At 38.3% G+C, this 16495-nt stretch overlaps 1 protein-coding gene across 2 annotated transcripts in view; it reads right to left on the minus strand.

Annotated features, from left to right (window-relative positions):
• SMC5 (structural maintenance of chromosomes 5) overlaps positions 1-16495 on the minus strand; it is a 49774-nt gene that overhangs the window by 11208 nt on the left and 22071 nt on the right. For both annotated transcript variants that reach the window (XM_027652533.1, XM_027652534.1), the window contains 9 exons: positions 15785-15898; positions 14598-14692; positions 14265-14397; positions 12774-12947; positions 12471-12640; positions 8818-8941; positions 5622-5744; positions 638-763; positions 98-193 (listed from right to left, as the gene is read on the minus strand). In XM_027652533.1, the coding sequence (XP_027508334.1) occupies positions 98-193; positions 638-763; positions 5622-5744; positions 8818-8941; positions 12471-12640; positions 12774-12947; positions 14265-14397; positions 14598-14692; positions 15785-15898 (1155 nt within the window). The remainder of the gene's footprint in view (positions 1-97; positions 194-637; positions 764-5621; positions 5745-8817; positions 8942-12470; positions 12641-12773; positions 12948-14264; positions 14398-14597; positions 14693-15784; positions 15899-16495) is intronic.

The raw sequence follows: 16495 nt of genomic DNA on the forward strand, positions 1-16495 counted from the left end.
TTATACCTATACCAAGGGATGTAGCACAGAGTGGAAAGCAAGTACAGTGCAAGTAGAGGGAGAGGAAGAGTGAGTGGAAGGTAAGCACTGAACATACCGAAGCATTCAGGCCTGTGAAACAGGAGGCCCTGGTCTTCTCTTCGTTCAGAAGAGCATCAATTTCCTCCAATGTGTTTGGAAGAGCCTGAAAACTCTACAAGAGAAAGGATGCAAGTGTTACAAAGCAATACTAATTAAGGACTCACATTTTCTAAAAAGAAATTGAATAAACCATAAAGTATTCTATTACTTTTAATCAGGATGTTGCATATTCAAAATTTAACACAGCAAAATTCCCTTTACAAACTACTTTGGACAGAGAAGGAAGTTAGACAAATACGGCCTCTAATTATTTCTGTGAACAAAATACTATGGATTTTAATTGAAATCTCAGATCAAATTTTCTCTCCCCTGTGCACAAAACAAAGTGATAGTCAGAGGGTATTCCAGCACTATTTAAAGGTTCTTTAAAAGGTTAAGTGACAATAAAAGAAATACACATTATCCTTTACTGAGAGCCCTCTAATATAAAATAAAGAATACTCTTTGCAGAAGCTATACATTTAAGACAGATGTGGAGATTTGGTTTTGTACATACACTTTGCAATTCTCTTGGAAAATCTTGATCTGGACTCAATTTGCAGACCTGTCGAGCTTGCTTCAACAGCTCCTTGCAGTTCTCATAAAGAACTCGCTTCTTATCATCCAGTTCATGAAACCATTGCTGTCAGAAATGTTAAAGATATTTTAAAAAAATACACCTTATTTTTAAATTTTATTATGAATTTCTAGAGATGACACCAGCATACTGGCAACAAACCACATATGAAGCAGAAGTGAAATCAGACTGAATGTTAGAATATTGTAAAAATTTGTTTCAACAAACAGAATTCATTATACCTCTCTGCTCCAAGTCAACGGATGCCAAGGTAAAATGTCAAAAGCAAATTCTTCTAACACAGGTAAATTTATTTTCTCCCAACTAAACAAGTGTGCATGTAGATTTAATAGATGCCTCAAAATAGACTATTTTACAGGAAGTTACCTATAAGCTGTTGCAAGCCTTACATTAGATCACATTTAAATGTATTTATCTCATTAGGAAAGCACAGTGGACATGATGTACACTGAATGATTATTTCAGCTGACATTTTACCAAGTAAACATCATCATTTTACCAAGTAAACATCACACAATCAGAAGTACCTAATTTGTTGTTTCATATTCTACCTCTGTAATAAGAGCTAGAAAAATACAAAAGAAACACACACTATTTTTAAACTAGTGCTTAAAAGTATTTGAAATGCAGGTATGGTTCTGGTTTCACAGTGGTCTCAAGGTTAAACTCTTTGGAACTTACTACAGGTAAGCAGCTAACTCAGCCCATGACTGTTACAATGCAATAGTATGTCAACAGTCATTTACAGCAGTTAAAATACAGTACATAAAATATGGCACCTTCACAAAACACCAAGCTAAAGATTATGTCAAATAAGCAGTATTCAGGCAAAAGAATTTGGAAAGTCTGCAGTCTCTCTCTCCACCTGACCCCAGCAATCGCACTCACTCATCTCTCTGTATGTGGAATGCTTTCTGCTTCCAACTGCTGAGCCTGCAGTGTTTGGGAGTGATTGCTCACTACAGCCTACCAGCTCAGGTGAGCACCACTGCAAGACAGCTGGGAGATGCCACTCAGAAGGGAAAAGGACTACATACAAACATACTGGTAGATTTTAACCAGGGTTAATTTACTATACATTTGCTCAGTGATTACACATACATTCCATCTTTTCAATTGACCAGTACACTGCAGGAATACATTATTTCCACCTTTTTTCAGAGGCACAAAATTCTAGTTCAAAAATTCATATGCACAGTATTTTCCTTCAGCGCTTTCTTCTGGCAGTTTGGAAAGTTTAGTTATATTCTTATACTATGAGAGCTTTATCTTTCCAATTATTGTTGTTGTGTACCTCAGTTAAATATGGGAGCCCTCCAGTGGTGAAATAATTTCAAAGCTTTCCTTTGGAGATTATGCAATTAGAGAAACACTTATTTTGAAATACAGGATGCAGACATTGATAGCAACTCTCATTACTTTCTGGCAATTTAATCAATCCTTATTCATTAAATACAACAGAAGTAGTAGTAATAGATGTGACTGTGAGTAATCAACCACAGAGTTCTCACACTCAACTCAAGAATTAGGGCTGCTCTTCTCAACATGTATCAAATCAACAATCCTGTTCTTCCCCTCTCTCCACACCAAGCACTATATTTTGCTTTAGAGATAAGAAATTACAGTCTCCATAAACACACTGTATTTTTCTACACTGTTTTTCAGAAAGGTTGAGGAAAACAAAAAAGACCTTTTTAAGGTCTTTTCTGAAGACTTCATGAAGTCTACTGCAGAGAAGGAAGGAAATGTCACAGGGGTGGCAAGAAGGACTGGCGTTAGAGCCATACAGATAAAACAGTAAAGGGAAGATGTCGCTTTTTCTGTTTACAGCCAAGATCTTATAGTACACTGAATTGGCATAAACAAACCTGTACAGCACAACACTTACGTTCCATTGGATATCTGCATATGTCACATAATACTTTAAATAAAAAAATTTTAGGAATGTTTTAGAAAGTTCTAAATTAAAATGGGACCCAGAAATTCAAAGCCTTAAAGGCTTAATCTGAAATGTGTTTGACTTCATGATCATGAAGGCAAAGGATACAGTCAGCAGTACCCATACTTTTTTATATAAGGAGCATTGATTTAATACTTATGTGTTTGACCATTTCCAGAGCTCAAGTCAATTCTGAATCATTTGAAGTGGGTAATCTCAACTCTCAATTGTACCTAAAGCTTCCACTTGAAGCCCTGCAGAGCTGCATGGAATAAGAGTTCAAGGTGATCTCTAGGCACTGCAAATGCCAAGTAGATTCAACATGGAATATGCCTGATCCAAGCCAAATAAAATTCTTCAGGGAAGAGGAAAATACATGTTTGGCAGTGGAAACTTCAGTATTCAACAGAAAGACTGGAAAGAAATAGACATTGGATGTGATTATGAAGTGTGTACCAGAATAAATGCACTGACAATCCAACAACAGGTTAAGTTTCAATTTTCATTCAGCTTTGCCAGTTTACTGTCTTGGCCACATGCTAAATAAAAGGGTAAGGTTCCTGTTGATTTCCTGAAGGTGCTTCAATAGAACAATCGTAGGTAAAAACAGTAGGTCTAAGAATTGCCATTTTGAACAGAGATACTACCATAAAAATGGTAAGTCTAGAGAAAACCTTAAATTTGTTTTAGCCAACAGTCTGTAAATAGCTGTATCCACGTACTTCAGGAAAGTTCTGCACTAGTACAGAGCTCCAATTACAGCTTCCATAAAGGATTCTACCAAAGAGCAGAAATCAATTCTATTCTGTATGCACAAGTAACTCTACTCTGTTGCACTCATCAGTACTGCAATTGGTTTTATGCAAAATAAGAAGCTGGTTAAAGAAAATAGAACTTGCAGTAGTGAACCACTCCTCATGAATTTGTTTGAACCCATGCCTGTAAATGAACAAAGCAAGTCAATTACCAAGACTTTCAAACAACCATCATAAACAAACATGCAGGCAACTGTGGCAATTACCTAATGAGCAAATGGGGCTAACAATCCTCCTTAATGTTCAGTATGGGTCACAAACACGGGTTTTACTTCCCAGGCTCATTAAATAAATTAAATACAAAGGTAAGATATCACTATAGTGCCCACTTGAACCATAGTGATGTGATAAAAACCCCTGAAATCTGTTGTTGCTAACTGGACTTGTTCAAAAACATGTCCTTTTTGAGCCTTTCCACTTAAATTGTTAAAAAAAATGAAGCAACAAACAACCTATCTCTCCACATTGTCCTACTGCGGAGACCTCAAAAAAGGTTTCCACTTAGATGTCCAAAGTGGGGTTTCTGTTTGGTTCAAATCTCTATCAGATATTTACTCAGGTACTATAAAACCTCAAGCCACTAGAGGAAAGCTTTCTTAAGCAAAAAACCCCTAATCTCCTCATAGTAAAATCTAGAAGGGTCTTCTACACTTACACAGCATACAGGGAAGTATAGCTTTGGATTTCCATGTACATTGAAAATTAAAATGCACTTGAACACTCAGAGGAGTTTTCCTCCAGAGCAGGTGCACTTTTAGAAATTATAATCACTGTGATTACTAATTTTAGGGTTTTATTTGTTTTAATGTTCATTGAGTCAACCATCAAAAATAAAGCACTGATATGATTTCTTCTAGTGATGGGGTTGAATGTAACCCAGTAATGACAAGTAATGGGATCCCACATGACTCAAACATCTCTTCACTAGCGAAGGAGGCAATTTTTGTTTAAAAACTATCAGAACATTTACCTCACAAGTACTGTCTACTAAGCTGACCAGACATCTAACTATGCACCAGCCCAAGCTTCTCTCTAAAATGTTGAAGATGTGGGTAGAGACAACTAAAAACATTAAATAAATTTCCCAGTGAAAATACACACTGCTCCCATGGCTTTGTAATACATTCTTACTCCTTATTGAGCTCTAGCAACAGTCATTTGCATTGGATTTTGATAAACTCTGAATAAAAGGTGCATCGTGTGACAACTGATGCAACACCGTTTTCCAAATAACGTGCTGGACTTGTCTCTGTCTTCAAGTCACTTTTTGCTCCTCTTAGGAAGTTCTCCTCTGCCCAGTTTTCCTGCAAGTGATGGAAACCATAACCTCAAGTGGTTTTCTAAAGACATGCCAAGGTCATTCTTTTTGGAAATATGTATCCATATCCATGCAAAATAACTATCACTTACCTTTTGAACTGCTTTCCAGTTCTTATTTTTATGAATCCAACTGAACTAGCAGTAGGTTATAGGTAAAAAAAAAAAAAACCCAAACAGAAAACTTACCCCTCTTTGCTTTCATAGTTTACTCCCCAGAGCATTTAAAGCTTGTACCACCACACAAATACAAAAATTGACCTCTATGCAGCAATCCATGAGCATCACAGCATCCTCTCTACTCTTCGAAAAGAATATCTGCCTCTAAAACTAATTCCTCAGAGACTGTCTTTTTACCTGAACACAGCATAGCTTCCTAATGTGATCAATACAAGGGCCATACCTCCTCCTTTCTGTCCGCAAAAAAAGGCATTTAATTACAGCACGAGGCAATGAGTTATAAAAGAAAGGTAAAATAGTTCTGTTCTGCTGCTGCACTTTCTGGTTCATCTTGAGTTGGTATTTCCCACGTGGGTCAGAGCTACCTGTCCATGGACAGACTCAGAAGAAAAATAATACTTCCAAGTGACAGCTAGCGTTTTTACACACACTATGCATTTCAGCAAAAAAGATCCAGGGTATGACTGTTTGGGCACATTTTCATAGAAGCTTATCTGTCTTGAAGTCAAACTACAGAAATCAAGGCTAAATATTTAGCAGTACTAATACCCACTCCTAAGCAAAGACAGAAAAGTATCCTTTTGAACACCATAAAGACTTCCACATAAGATGATGTCATAGTAGATATCTCAGTTTTCATAGAAGTTTTTACCTCTGCAGCTTTTAGCTGTACAGTTCCTGGTTTATACTCTGATTCTAGTTTGGCCTTCTCAGCAATCACCTTACTCCTTCGAAGAGTCAAAATCCCCTTGAGGATGCTCAGTGGAATGATATCCTACAAAGAAAACAGAACAGATAATTTTTTTTCCACCAGAGACTCAAAACCAATATAATCACTATCAGGGTTCAGAAATTATCCAGTTTTTTTTAGTCATAACACACAATCTCACACTGTGTTCAGCTCATCAACACTGCTGTCAAATTCAATGAAAAAGGTGACTTATTGGTGACCCAAGTTCTTCAAGATGTACACTCGCCAAGTACTTTTATCTCTAAATGTGTATACACACACACACACACATCACTTTCAACTAAACAATTTTACATCAAAAAAACCCCACATTCTCTTTCCCTTAACCATATGTGAAATGTAAGAAAAGCCAAGGCAGTCTCAATTGTTTCTCAGAGACAGAATTCGGTGGACGTCATGGTGGATTTTGGTGGACGCCATATGTCACACAGAGATGACAAGAGGTCAAAAAATAAACATGAAAGATATATACATCTCTTAATGACAATACAAGTTGATTGACAGATGCACAGTGACTCCAGTGCCTTGTTTCTTAACTGGAAAAGTGTCTGACAACAGAAGGAGGTTCTATTTGGGAAGCTTCTTAACAGGCTTTAGTGATTCCCAGAACCTGATTTGACAGTGTCGACATTAAAATGCTTGTTTTTTTAAACAAGTCGGCCTCAGGAATGATCCAGAGGCTTCAAAATCAGCAACAGATTCTTGACTGCTTGAAGGGTATCTTCAGACTTTAAATTATGGGGCATTGAGAACACCAGTTTACCTCTTTTTTTTTTTCTTTTTAATGATTGGCTTACAAATATGAAAGAACCCTCCCCCTTAATGAAAGGGAGGACAAGGTTTCAGCTGTCAACATAGACAACCTACAAGATGAAGATTTGAGTGTGTTAGCTTCTGACCACAATGGTGAGCTATGATCTGAAAAGATTTGATATTGAATTTCTGTAGTGTGAACTTGGACATAGGAAAATGTCTATTTCCAATTCTCTTAAACAGCTTAAAACTATCAGAACTTAAACTGATAGCTTAAACTATCAGAAATGCAAACTGAAAAAAAAAATAAAAAGGGAGATAAAAAAAATGGAAAACCTTAAGATTATTCAGTAACAACAACACAAACAGAGCTACATCTAAAAGCAGTGCCAGAATCTGTAACTATGGAACGTGGCTGTTTCTGTCAACTGGTTGTAAAGTATTGACATGTATTAGGTACGTGCCAGGTACACTCTGCCGTGTGTGTTTGTGTAAGTACACATGCAGCCTGTCTCTCTAGTTGACTCATGAACTCTTTTAAAAAAAGAGATTATATTACCATTCACATACACACACAAATCCTGTCTATTTTAAATTTCCCTCTGTGGCAGAAATGAGTATGTCTGAAACATACAACTGAAGTTTTTCTCACTTTAATAACCTACAGCTAGTATAACTACAGAACCTAATAAAGAAAATACAAAGACTCAACTTTGGAAGCATTCATGAAGTTTGGTTTGGGAACAACTAGATATGTATGGATTTCAACTATTGTGATGAAACATATAATGAAATATCTTCCTTGTACCAGACCATTTTCTTCTTTTCAGTATGTACTAGCATGTATTTGCTACAGCACATCAAGTGTGAAAATTGAGTTAACACACAGCTGAAATAAATCCTTTCTGCAATCAATAACTATTTCAGGCAAATACCATCCATCCTCCCCTACACTCCTGGTATTCTGAGAAATACACAGTATGTGTCAGATCTGTTTTCCTGTACTGGGTGAAAAAGAATTTAAGAGACATTCTTCAGGCAGGTCATACAGTACTCAGTAAACAACTTCAGCTGCACTTTACAACAGCAGCACTTTGCACAAGTTTTGAGAAGTTACTTTTCAGCACTGTTACTAGCTTCACAAGTTCTGTAATTTCTGTGAAGTAATCTACAGTTTAAGTAATACTTTTAACATGGCAGGTGTCTTCTGCCATTCTTTGGCATTTTCAAACTACTGTGGCTGGCTGACCCAAAGGTGATCTCTGAAACAATGCCATTGCTGCCAAGTCCACACCTATCAACAAAAAGAAACAACCCATCCATTTGGAGTATTTTTTTCTGTATTATATAAATATCAGCAATTGAAGTATTTAGAAATCATCCTCACTTCAAAGGTAACACTCAGCTCTTTTCAGGGGTAAGCAAGAATATGTTTTGATGTTAGCAAGTGACGGCAAAGGGAAAACACACATGCTCAAAGCAGTTGCAAGAACAGGATCATTTCTTGCTGAGTGCACAAGTAGATTCCCTTGGAAATAAATGTCTTCTAGTTACTAAAACAAACCAACCAAACCCCATCAATCCTCCCCCCCACCCCCACCCCCCCAAAGAAAACACCTAAGAAAATTCACCTTATAGCGTCTTCCATCACTAGGACTTGCAGGCTTAAGTTAATGCAACAATTAAGTCCAGACTGTTTTCTGAGTTAAAGAAAAGCCTTATGACATTGGAGCCTGAGACCTGAGTATCTTTCCCATCCTTGACATTTTCCACAGTCACAGACACTCAGGTCACTTTTTCACATAAGTAATGACTAGTCTTTTCTCAGTAAAAACAAGAACAGAAAGAAAAAAAGGAGATGATGAACCAGGGTGGAAGAAAAAGTTTAGAGTTAGGATGTATTCAGAAAACATACTGGATGAAATAGTTACAGAGTTCATTCCTGTATTTACTGAATCAAACCACGGATTGTTAAAATTTCAGTCACAGACTCTCAACACAAGCAAATGATCTATAGATCAATGACAGATGAACAAGTTCAAGTTCATAAAACCTTCAAAAGAACTTTCTCTTGAAGAAAACTAGCTCAAACATTTACAGGAATGCATACAAATGCTGCATGTTTCCTACTTAAACTAAAAGAATTGGACTTTTCCTATTATTGTGAGATTAGCTCAGCTGATTAAAGCATGGTGCTAATAAAGCAAGGTTGTGGTTTCAATCCCTGGATGGACCATTCACCTAAGAGTTGGACTTAGTGATCCTTGTGGGTCCCTTCCAACTCAGAATATTCTGTGAACTCTGTGAATAAAAGTGGAACACATACCAAGATACAAACACATACCTTTGTGAGATGCATAAACTCAGTAACAAGTTCTGCTTTCTGCTTATTTATTTCTTTGATCTTTAGATTTGCCAGTTGAGATTCCTTCTCTATATCAATAGCATCTTGTTCCAGCTGTCTTAAACTACAGGAGGAATCAATATTTGATTAATCATTATTAAAAATAAGTTGTAATAAAAATAAAAAAGTTCTCTAATTTGATGATAAACCAATAGTTAGCAAGGATATGAATTTGTAAATCTAAACATTCCAAATACATTAGAAGCATTCCCAATCTGCTGTTTTTAAACTGAAGACATAAAAAAGACAAAAAAATTAATCCAATTTTGGCTACTAACAGCATCAGCATCCCTCCACAAGCAGAGTCCTTTACTTCTGTAAATTTCAAATTAGAAAAAAATCAGTATAAGGAATGACATTTTTCTTCTGCTCCTATGTCTTTACAACCATACAACATAGGAGAATTCAGGAAGTTTGCTTATTTCTTGTTACATTTACTACCAAAATAAAACCTCTGCGTCCTCATCTTAGCACAAAAACCAGAATTTTCACTTGTCCTAAACTTCCAAAACACGCAAGAAGTTCATATGAAATAATCGTGACATCTTAGTGAGTTGCAAAGCATTTAGAATTGCCAAACAGGTCAAGAGGACGATCCAGGAAATTACAAACTAATTGTTCTGACTTTGATCCCTAGAAAACTCCAGAGCAAGGCCCCTTGGAAAATAATTCTAGAGACATAAGAGAGATGGTGATCAGGAACACTCAGAAAGCATTTATGAGGGGTACATCATACCTGATGAATCCAACTGTAAAAGAACAAGGTGACAGGAGACCAAATGGTTGTCATTTACCTCAATTTTAGCAAGGCTTTCTGTTAAAAGCTGATAAAAGCTCACCTGCACACATATAAAGGAGAGACAACAGCAGGTGAGGGAAGCCCAAGTAACACCCTACACCTTAGCTACTCACAGGCCTGTGACAGTAGTCAACAGCTCATGAAATTCCCATGTCCCCAAGCCCAGAGGAGCATAGGGGCACCCTGGCAGACAGGAACCCAAATTCAGAACTCAGAGGAAGGGACACCCTGTAACCCCGGACAGCCTCAGCACCAGTGTCCAGGTGTGAAACCCAACAAGATAAATCAATACCACAGCACCCTCTGGATTAAGGGAGTGTTGCTTCCTTGAGGTGGAACTGAATCATAGAACAGTTTAGGTTGGAAAAGACCTTTAAGATCATTGAGTTCAATCGTTACCCTAACACTGCCAGGTCCTCAACAACACCGTGTTTCTAAGAGTCACCTTTGCATGTCACGTTACAAAACCGAAAAAACAACCAAAATAAAACAAAAAGCCACTCTGATAAGGTAGTAAAATACAGCCCTCATTTAATTTCAGGCTCTGAAATGCAAAAATATATTTGAAAAAGCTATTGTCATTTAAGGTTGCAGGGGTACCACATGGGGCTCCAAGGATGAATGAGAACATGCCTCTCTGTGCCTCCCTCTGCAAGATTAAACAGCAGTCCGCAACCCTAATTCAACTGCTGGCACCACCTTTGGTGACAGTTCTCCTGGCAAAGGAAGAGTCACACCTCCTTCCCCACCCAATTATCATGAAATCACATGTCACAGGAAGAGATCTGCTTGTCTGTGATGGCTGCATCTGGCTGGAGAAGAGTGAGTAGGACTTAAATGACAGCCACCAGAGTGGCACCACAGGTCAGAGGTGGACATGGAGCCAGCACCTGGTACAAGTGGAAGTGTGCAAGAGTGTTTGATCCCTAACAAAGATCAAGCCATACTAGATGGGAAGTGGCCTGGGAGCCAAGGGAGTGGGTATGTGTGTCACTAAGAGTGAGACCACAGGAAGAAATGGCTACTGGAGAGACCAGGAGAGTCCAGCCGGGCTGCTGCTTCTACTGGCGAGACCTGTATGGCTGCTGCTTCTACTGGTGAGATGTGTATGTATTTTAGGGGTAAGATGGCAGGGGTAATGGCTATGAGGCAGGGATTGGGCGAGTCTTAGCTACCTCTATACATTTATATAGCCTCGGTGTCTCTGAGGGAAGGACCATAGAAAGGGCTACTGGGAAACTACAGAGTCACAGCCAGTTCAGTGTGCATGTACACATGGGTGAGACAATCTGTCCAAGTAACAGGAGCAGGGCTACAGCCTCAGGGACTTGCATTCCCAGGTACCAGACAGTGAAGAGACTGAGGTCCAGAGGCAGTTACTGTGCAGATTCAGTGTCTAGACCCAGCTACTCATGGGATCCACGTTGCTCACAGGTATGCATAAAAGCCTTTCTAGGGGAGCCCCACGCTGCTCAGAGGGAGTAGAAACATGAGGCAGCCACTGGTGCTGCATTTGCGCCATTGCTTTGTGCGTCTATCTGTGCTGTATGGTCATGTGTAAATACTTAGATGCTGTTCAGATGTGTTCTGTGTATCTGGTGGGAAGTCAGGATTAGCCTCACTATTGGATGCAAGTGGGAGGACTAAGCTGCATCAGCTCCACCTTCCCCTCAGTCTGCTTGAACCAGACTCATTTCTGTAACTTTTTCAACGCTGTCTCTCACACTACAGATGTACTGAATTTTGAAGACCACAAGTCTGAATTAATGAAAGACTAGATTAGTAAAAAAAGATAGCCACTCTTGAGTTTGTTGTATCCTGCCTGGAGGTCAGTATCAAGTGGGGTACCATAGGACTATGTTCTACGACCTGTCCTGTTTAACACTCCTGCCAGTGACACAACAAGCAGACAGAGGGCCCCTGTCATCATGTTTTCTGATTACACTAAACTGGGGGGAGGAACAGGCCTGCTCTTTGGAGGGATCAACAGAATGCTCATGAGATTCAGCAAGGACAAATGCAGAGTCTTGTACTGAGAAGCAGGTTGGTCTGGCAGTGATACAGGCTCAGGACAGACTGACTGCAGCAAAGTTCACAGTGAAGGACTTGGGGTATTGGTGGAACATGAGCTGTGCACGAGCGGGCAGTGTGCCTGGGCAGCAAACACAGTCCTTGGCTGTATGAGTGGAAGCACAGGCAGGATGAGAGTGATTTTTTTCTCTGTTCAGTACTGCACATGGTCAAGGAATGACAGTGGTCCAAAGCTGAAACAAAAAAGACTGAGAGTGGATGTCAGTGCTGTCTACTGCCTTCTGGGAGTGTGAGTTTAAATGAAATACCTCTTCAGCCATGCCCAGATTCTGCCTTAAGACAAAGCATAACGGAAGAACTAACTGCAGAGGCCCACAAAACAAAAGAATGTTATGAAAAATGCTATGGACAATTAGGTCCAACTCAAACCCTGACACACTTACTTAGTACCATTTATGTACATTATGGTATTATCTAGACATGTGCTGCTAAAACAGATGAATATGGTAATATTAGGGGTCACTGCATGGAATTATTCAAACTGGAATCCTACGATTTTATTACAGGAAACCATCTGGAATACTGCTACCTGGTGCCTTAGATACTGTCTTAAATCTTAACTTCTAAACACCTCACTTGTCTTGATTATCTGATGCTAAGCCACTGGTTACTTTGTAAAAGCACACTGTAGTAAGAAGGTGGCAAAAACAACTTTGTTATTAAAATGTTCATTTTGCATAAGATAATATGGCTTGTTTCCTACCTATCATACTTCAAAGCAATTTTTGATTCCAATTGTCTCCTTCTGTTTCCTCTCTCTAAAAGGTCCTTCTTCTGTTGCCTGAGCTCATTGTCTCTGTGTTCCAGATGTTTCTGTCTCTCAAACAACGCAGTCAAACGCATATCCAATGACTTCGACATGTTATTGATGTCCTGAAATGAACACACACCACTAGCATTCTTACTACAAATACACCATACTAACAACATGCAAGTATGTTCTTCTTTTTGTATAGTAAAATGGGTAGTAGTTCACAACATATACAGTACAGAAATAAATTCCTACCTGTTGTTGGTTTTCCAACTGCCTTCTTTCATCTGTATCCACAGAACCACTGAGAAACTGTGCTGCCCTCAGGAATGTGTTAGTAGAGAGGGTTCGATTTGTATAAGAAGATACTTTAATAATATATCTTTCTTCTGCTGTGTATATTTGCCTAAATTTGGTTTCTCGTATGACCTAAAAAACACACAAAAATATTAATCTGACAAAAGCATTGCTTAAGGTAATGCTTTTCGGAACAACGAATAAACTAAAATCCACAGCAAAAAAATTCAGCTTATGCAAGACTCTGACTTGCTAACAAGCTTTGCAAAAAGATGATGCTATGTTTAATGCATCATTATATTTGTAATTCAGACTGGTGAGCAAAGAACTGTTAACTGTTACTCTGTCATAAGCAGTTAAACAGGTTATGACTATTACTATATTACAGATACCAGAAGCAACTGTTAATATTTGTATTGTATCATGAACAAGGATTGTACTGGCTGCAGATGTATGACATGTTATAGGTGTAGCCTGCGTAACACAGAAATAAAGTACTCAAGAAACTAAAAGATGAAGTCATAAAGTGAGTTGTAATGCATTATCTTCAGTCAAGTAAATGCTTCTGGAGAAATAAGGAGGTATAAAAATACTAGTTGCTACTTTTAAATTACTCATATCAAAAAGGATATGGTAAATCTTCGGTTATTTCTAATAATGCAAGGTAACACAGTACTTCAAAAAGATATAAAGACATAAAATGTCCAGTAAACCAGAAAACAGCAAAAAGCCTCCACAGGATAAGATAAATCTGACCAAAAATTTTGTTCAGTTTATATACACAGCACCAGCTGTATTCTCTTGATTTGGTTCAGTAAAGAGTGTTTACTTTGATTTACCACTCAGACTCTGGTTGACAACTGTCCTTGTTTCAGCCAATAAAGAGTTAATTTTCTGCCATAGCCAAGAAAGGGCACAGCTGAGGGGGCATGGTCCATGACCTCTTAGGTCATCAGGGAAGAGATACAACATACAGGTGAACTCGTGATGGAGGGGTGAACTGAACCATGGACAGTCTCCAGGTTATCCACAACCATGAAACACTGCAATGAAGCAGCCAAATGAGTGAAGCCTCTGTGGTAAGGGGAGGGCGACAGTCGAAATATAAATACAAGGGGCCTGGTAGACTGATTACTGACCTGCATCCCCCTCTTGTCTACTGCAAAAAATTAACTGTCTTTGGCCCAAACCAGGACACTGACTTGGAACAGCATACAGGTGAAAGACAGATTTAACTTCCTGTGAAGTACTGTATTAAGACAATTGAATTTGTTAAAATGTCTTGCAGTATATTAGTCTATAATGAACTGTTCCCACTTCTAAAGGACAAATAAAAGGCGAAACAAAACCACTAAAGCAATTTTTTTGTTTTCTCCAGATTAACTTGCCAAAAAATTCCCACAATAAAACTCTAGACCATAGGTGTTTGTGCTACTTCAGATACTTTACCCTTTCAATCATGTCTCTGGTCTTCTCTGTTCCCACAGGAACCTCATGAACATGATACTGGTAACATAGATAACTCATCACAGGACGAGGAGCATCAAATAACTCTCGTAAATATGAGAAAAATCCATACTGGCTGAAGGAAAAAAAAAAGCACCCATCAGAAATCAAATTTAGCAGGTAAGCAAGCTGAAGTTACTAAGTCAGAAAGAAGTCCCACTAACCCAGAACTGAACTGGTTCAAAAATCTGATTTGCATAGAAAATTCTAATATATAGCAACAGCAAAAAACAACTGCATTTAAAACCATCCCCCCCAATACAATCTGGTACATACTGTAATTCCTCAATAGGTCTTGAAGGGAGGCTTTCAGCACATGATGCAGCAGGTGCGCATACAGCATTCACTCTTAGTTTCTGATGATCACGTATCTATATTAGATTTGGTAAAGAAGACCAGAAAAATTCACCACACAAAAATAAAGTATTTATTATCAATTTACAGCATCAGAATTCTTTTAAACTGATGACCTCCGGAAGAACCCACATAAATACACTCTGGTTCAGGTATAACCAAGTTCTCTAAAAACAAACTCTGTTAATGTCTCTAAGTATTATGCACTACAGGAAAACAAAAGCAATCAAATCCAGAGCCAGATGTTCAGCCTGAACAGTTAATCTGGATGTAATAAGGAAGCCCATGGTCTCAAGTTGTATAGCCATTTTGCACAGAGAATGGTAGACCACTGACTGCAAACATGCTGAAAAACCTAACCCTAACAGCGCAGAAAAGACTGGGGATATAAATGAAACATCAGTTTAGCTAGTTAAAGCAGCCTTGCACCGGGTTCCACAACCTGCAGGCAAGACAAGCCCTCAGAATCTCAGATATCACCATTATTGTTCATGTATATAAAAATCACTAGCTTCTGTGAAGGGCAGACCTGTGAAGGTCTTCAAAAATTGCAGGACAGTTTGTCATTGAGTACACTATTCTGTGGACAGTAGATAGGAAGCATTATGACAGTTTAACACCATATCTTATGGCTTTTTCCTCCTGCATCATCTACCCGGGAACAATCTCCTCTATGATTCAGAAAGGAGCAGTACTAAGAAAATACAAGCCTGATTTGCTACTTGGACCATTGCATCTCACAGAAGATGCTCTCTTGTCTCTTTCGTGAGAAGGCACTGCAAAATCTTGGTACTCAATTTGTAGATCCCCACTCTGGCCCATTTTCTTGTACACAGTATTTTATATTTAGCAATTACCACCTAGTCAAAAAAGACAAGAAGGTATTTCTAAAAAGACATTCTTAATATTTCTGCATTCCTCTACAGAATGTTACTCTAAGATTTAAAAAAAATCTTACTGATTAAGAAAACCTTAATCCAGAAGAAAACCTTTAAACACTTTGTATTAGCTATTGGTCCAATCAAAACTTAATATTTACTTGGTAAACTCCAAAGTTTAAGGCTCCTACATCACTATTTAATCGAATTTTAAAATGGGTGCCAACTTGCCTCTACAAGAAACACTTCCATATCTTCTTGACTCTCAAAAACAAAAGCCCTCATGTCATCGCTTGAAATGTGGTTTTCAATATATTTAGCATGTCTACTGTCTCTTGGATTGATCTAATAAAAAAAGATAATGAGAAAGTGATTTAATACAATTGCAATTATCACCCCAAGAAACATTTTAAATAATCAAGATTATATGCATGCCTACATTTAATGAAAACAAAGAAAATGTCTTTAAAAACATATTCCCTGCCTTTTTTGCAACCAATTCTCTTAGGAAGAAATCTACTGTGAGTCATAGCTCATTGTGCTTAGTTTTTAGCCATCCATATCCTTCAGCACACCCAAAGCCACCACCTCTCTCCATACCACCACTCCCTCTTCTGCTCCACCCTAACCTTACAATTGCAACCACCCCCACCTGATGTCTAATGGCCTTGCTCCAGTACTACTAAAGCTTTCTCAAGGTTCAGAAACAATCAAGCTGAGGAATTAACAAGCAGAAAACACCACACTCCACAAATTATTCATACGGAGTTCCCCTTAATTGGATAGCATGAAGATCAACTACAAGTAAAGAAGAGTGGACCACTAGCTAGACAGATTTTGAGACTGGCTGAATTGTCTTTGAATTCTTTAAAAAAAACAAACAAACAAACAAACAACAAAAAACCCATGTTCAACAGATGAAGTTTGTCATATCTGAAATGT

This window comes from Corapipo altera, unplaced genomic scaffold (genome assembly GCF_003945725.1).
Source record: "Corapipo altera isolate COAL_440 unplaced genomic scaffold, ASM394572v1 61286, whole genome shotgun sequence".
Taxonomy (NCBI): Eukaryota; Metazoa; Chordata; class Aves; order Passeriformes; family Pipridae; genus Corapipo; species Corapipo altera.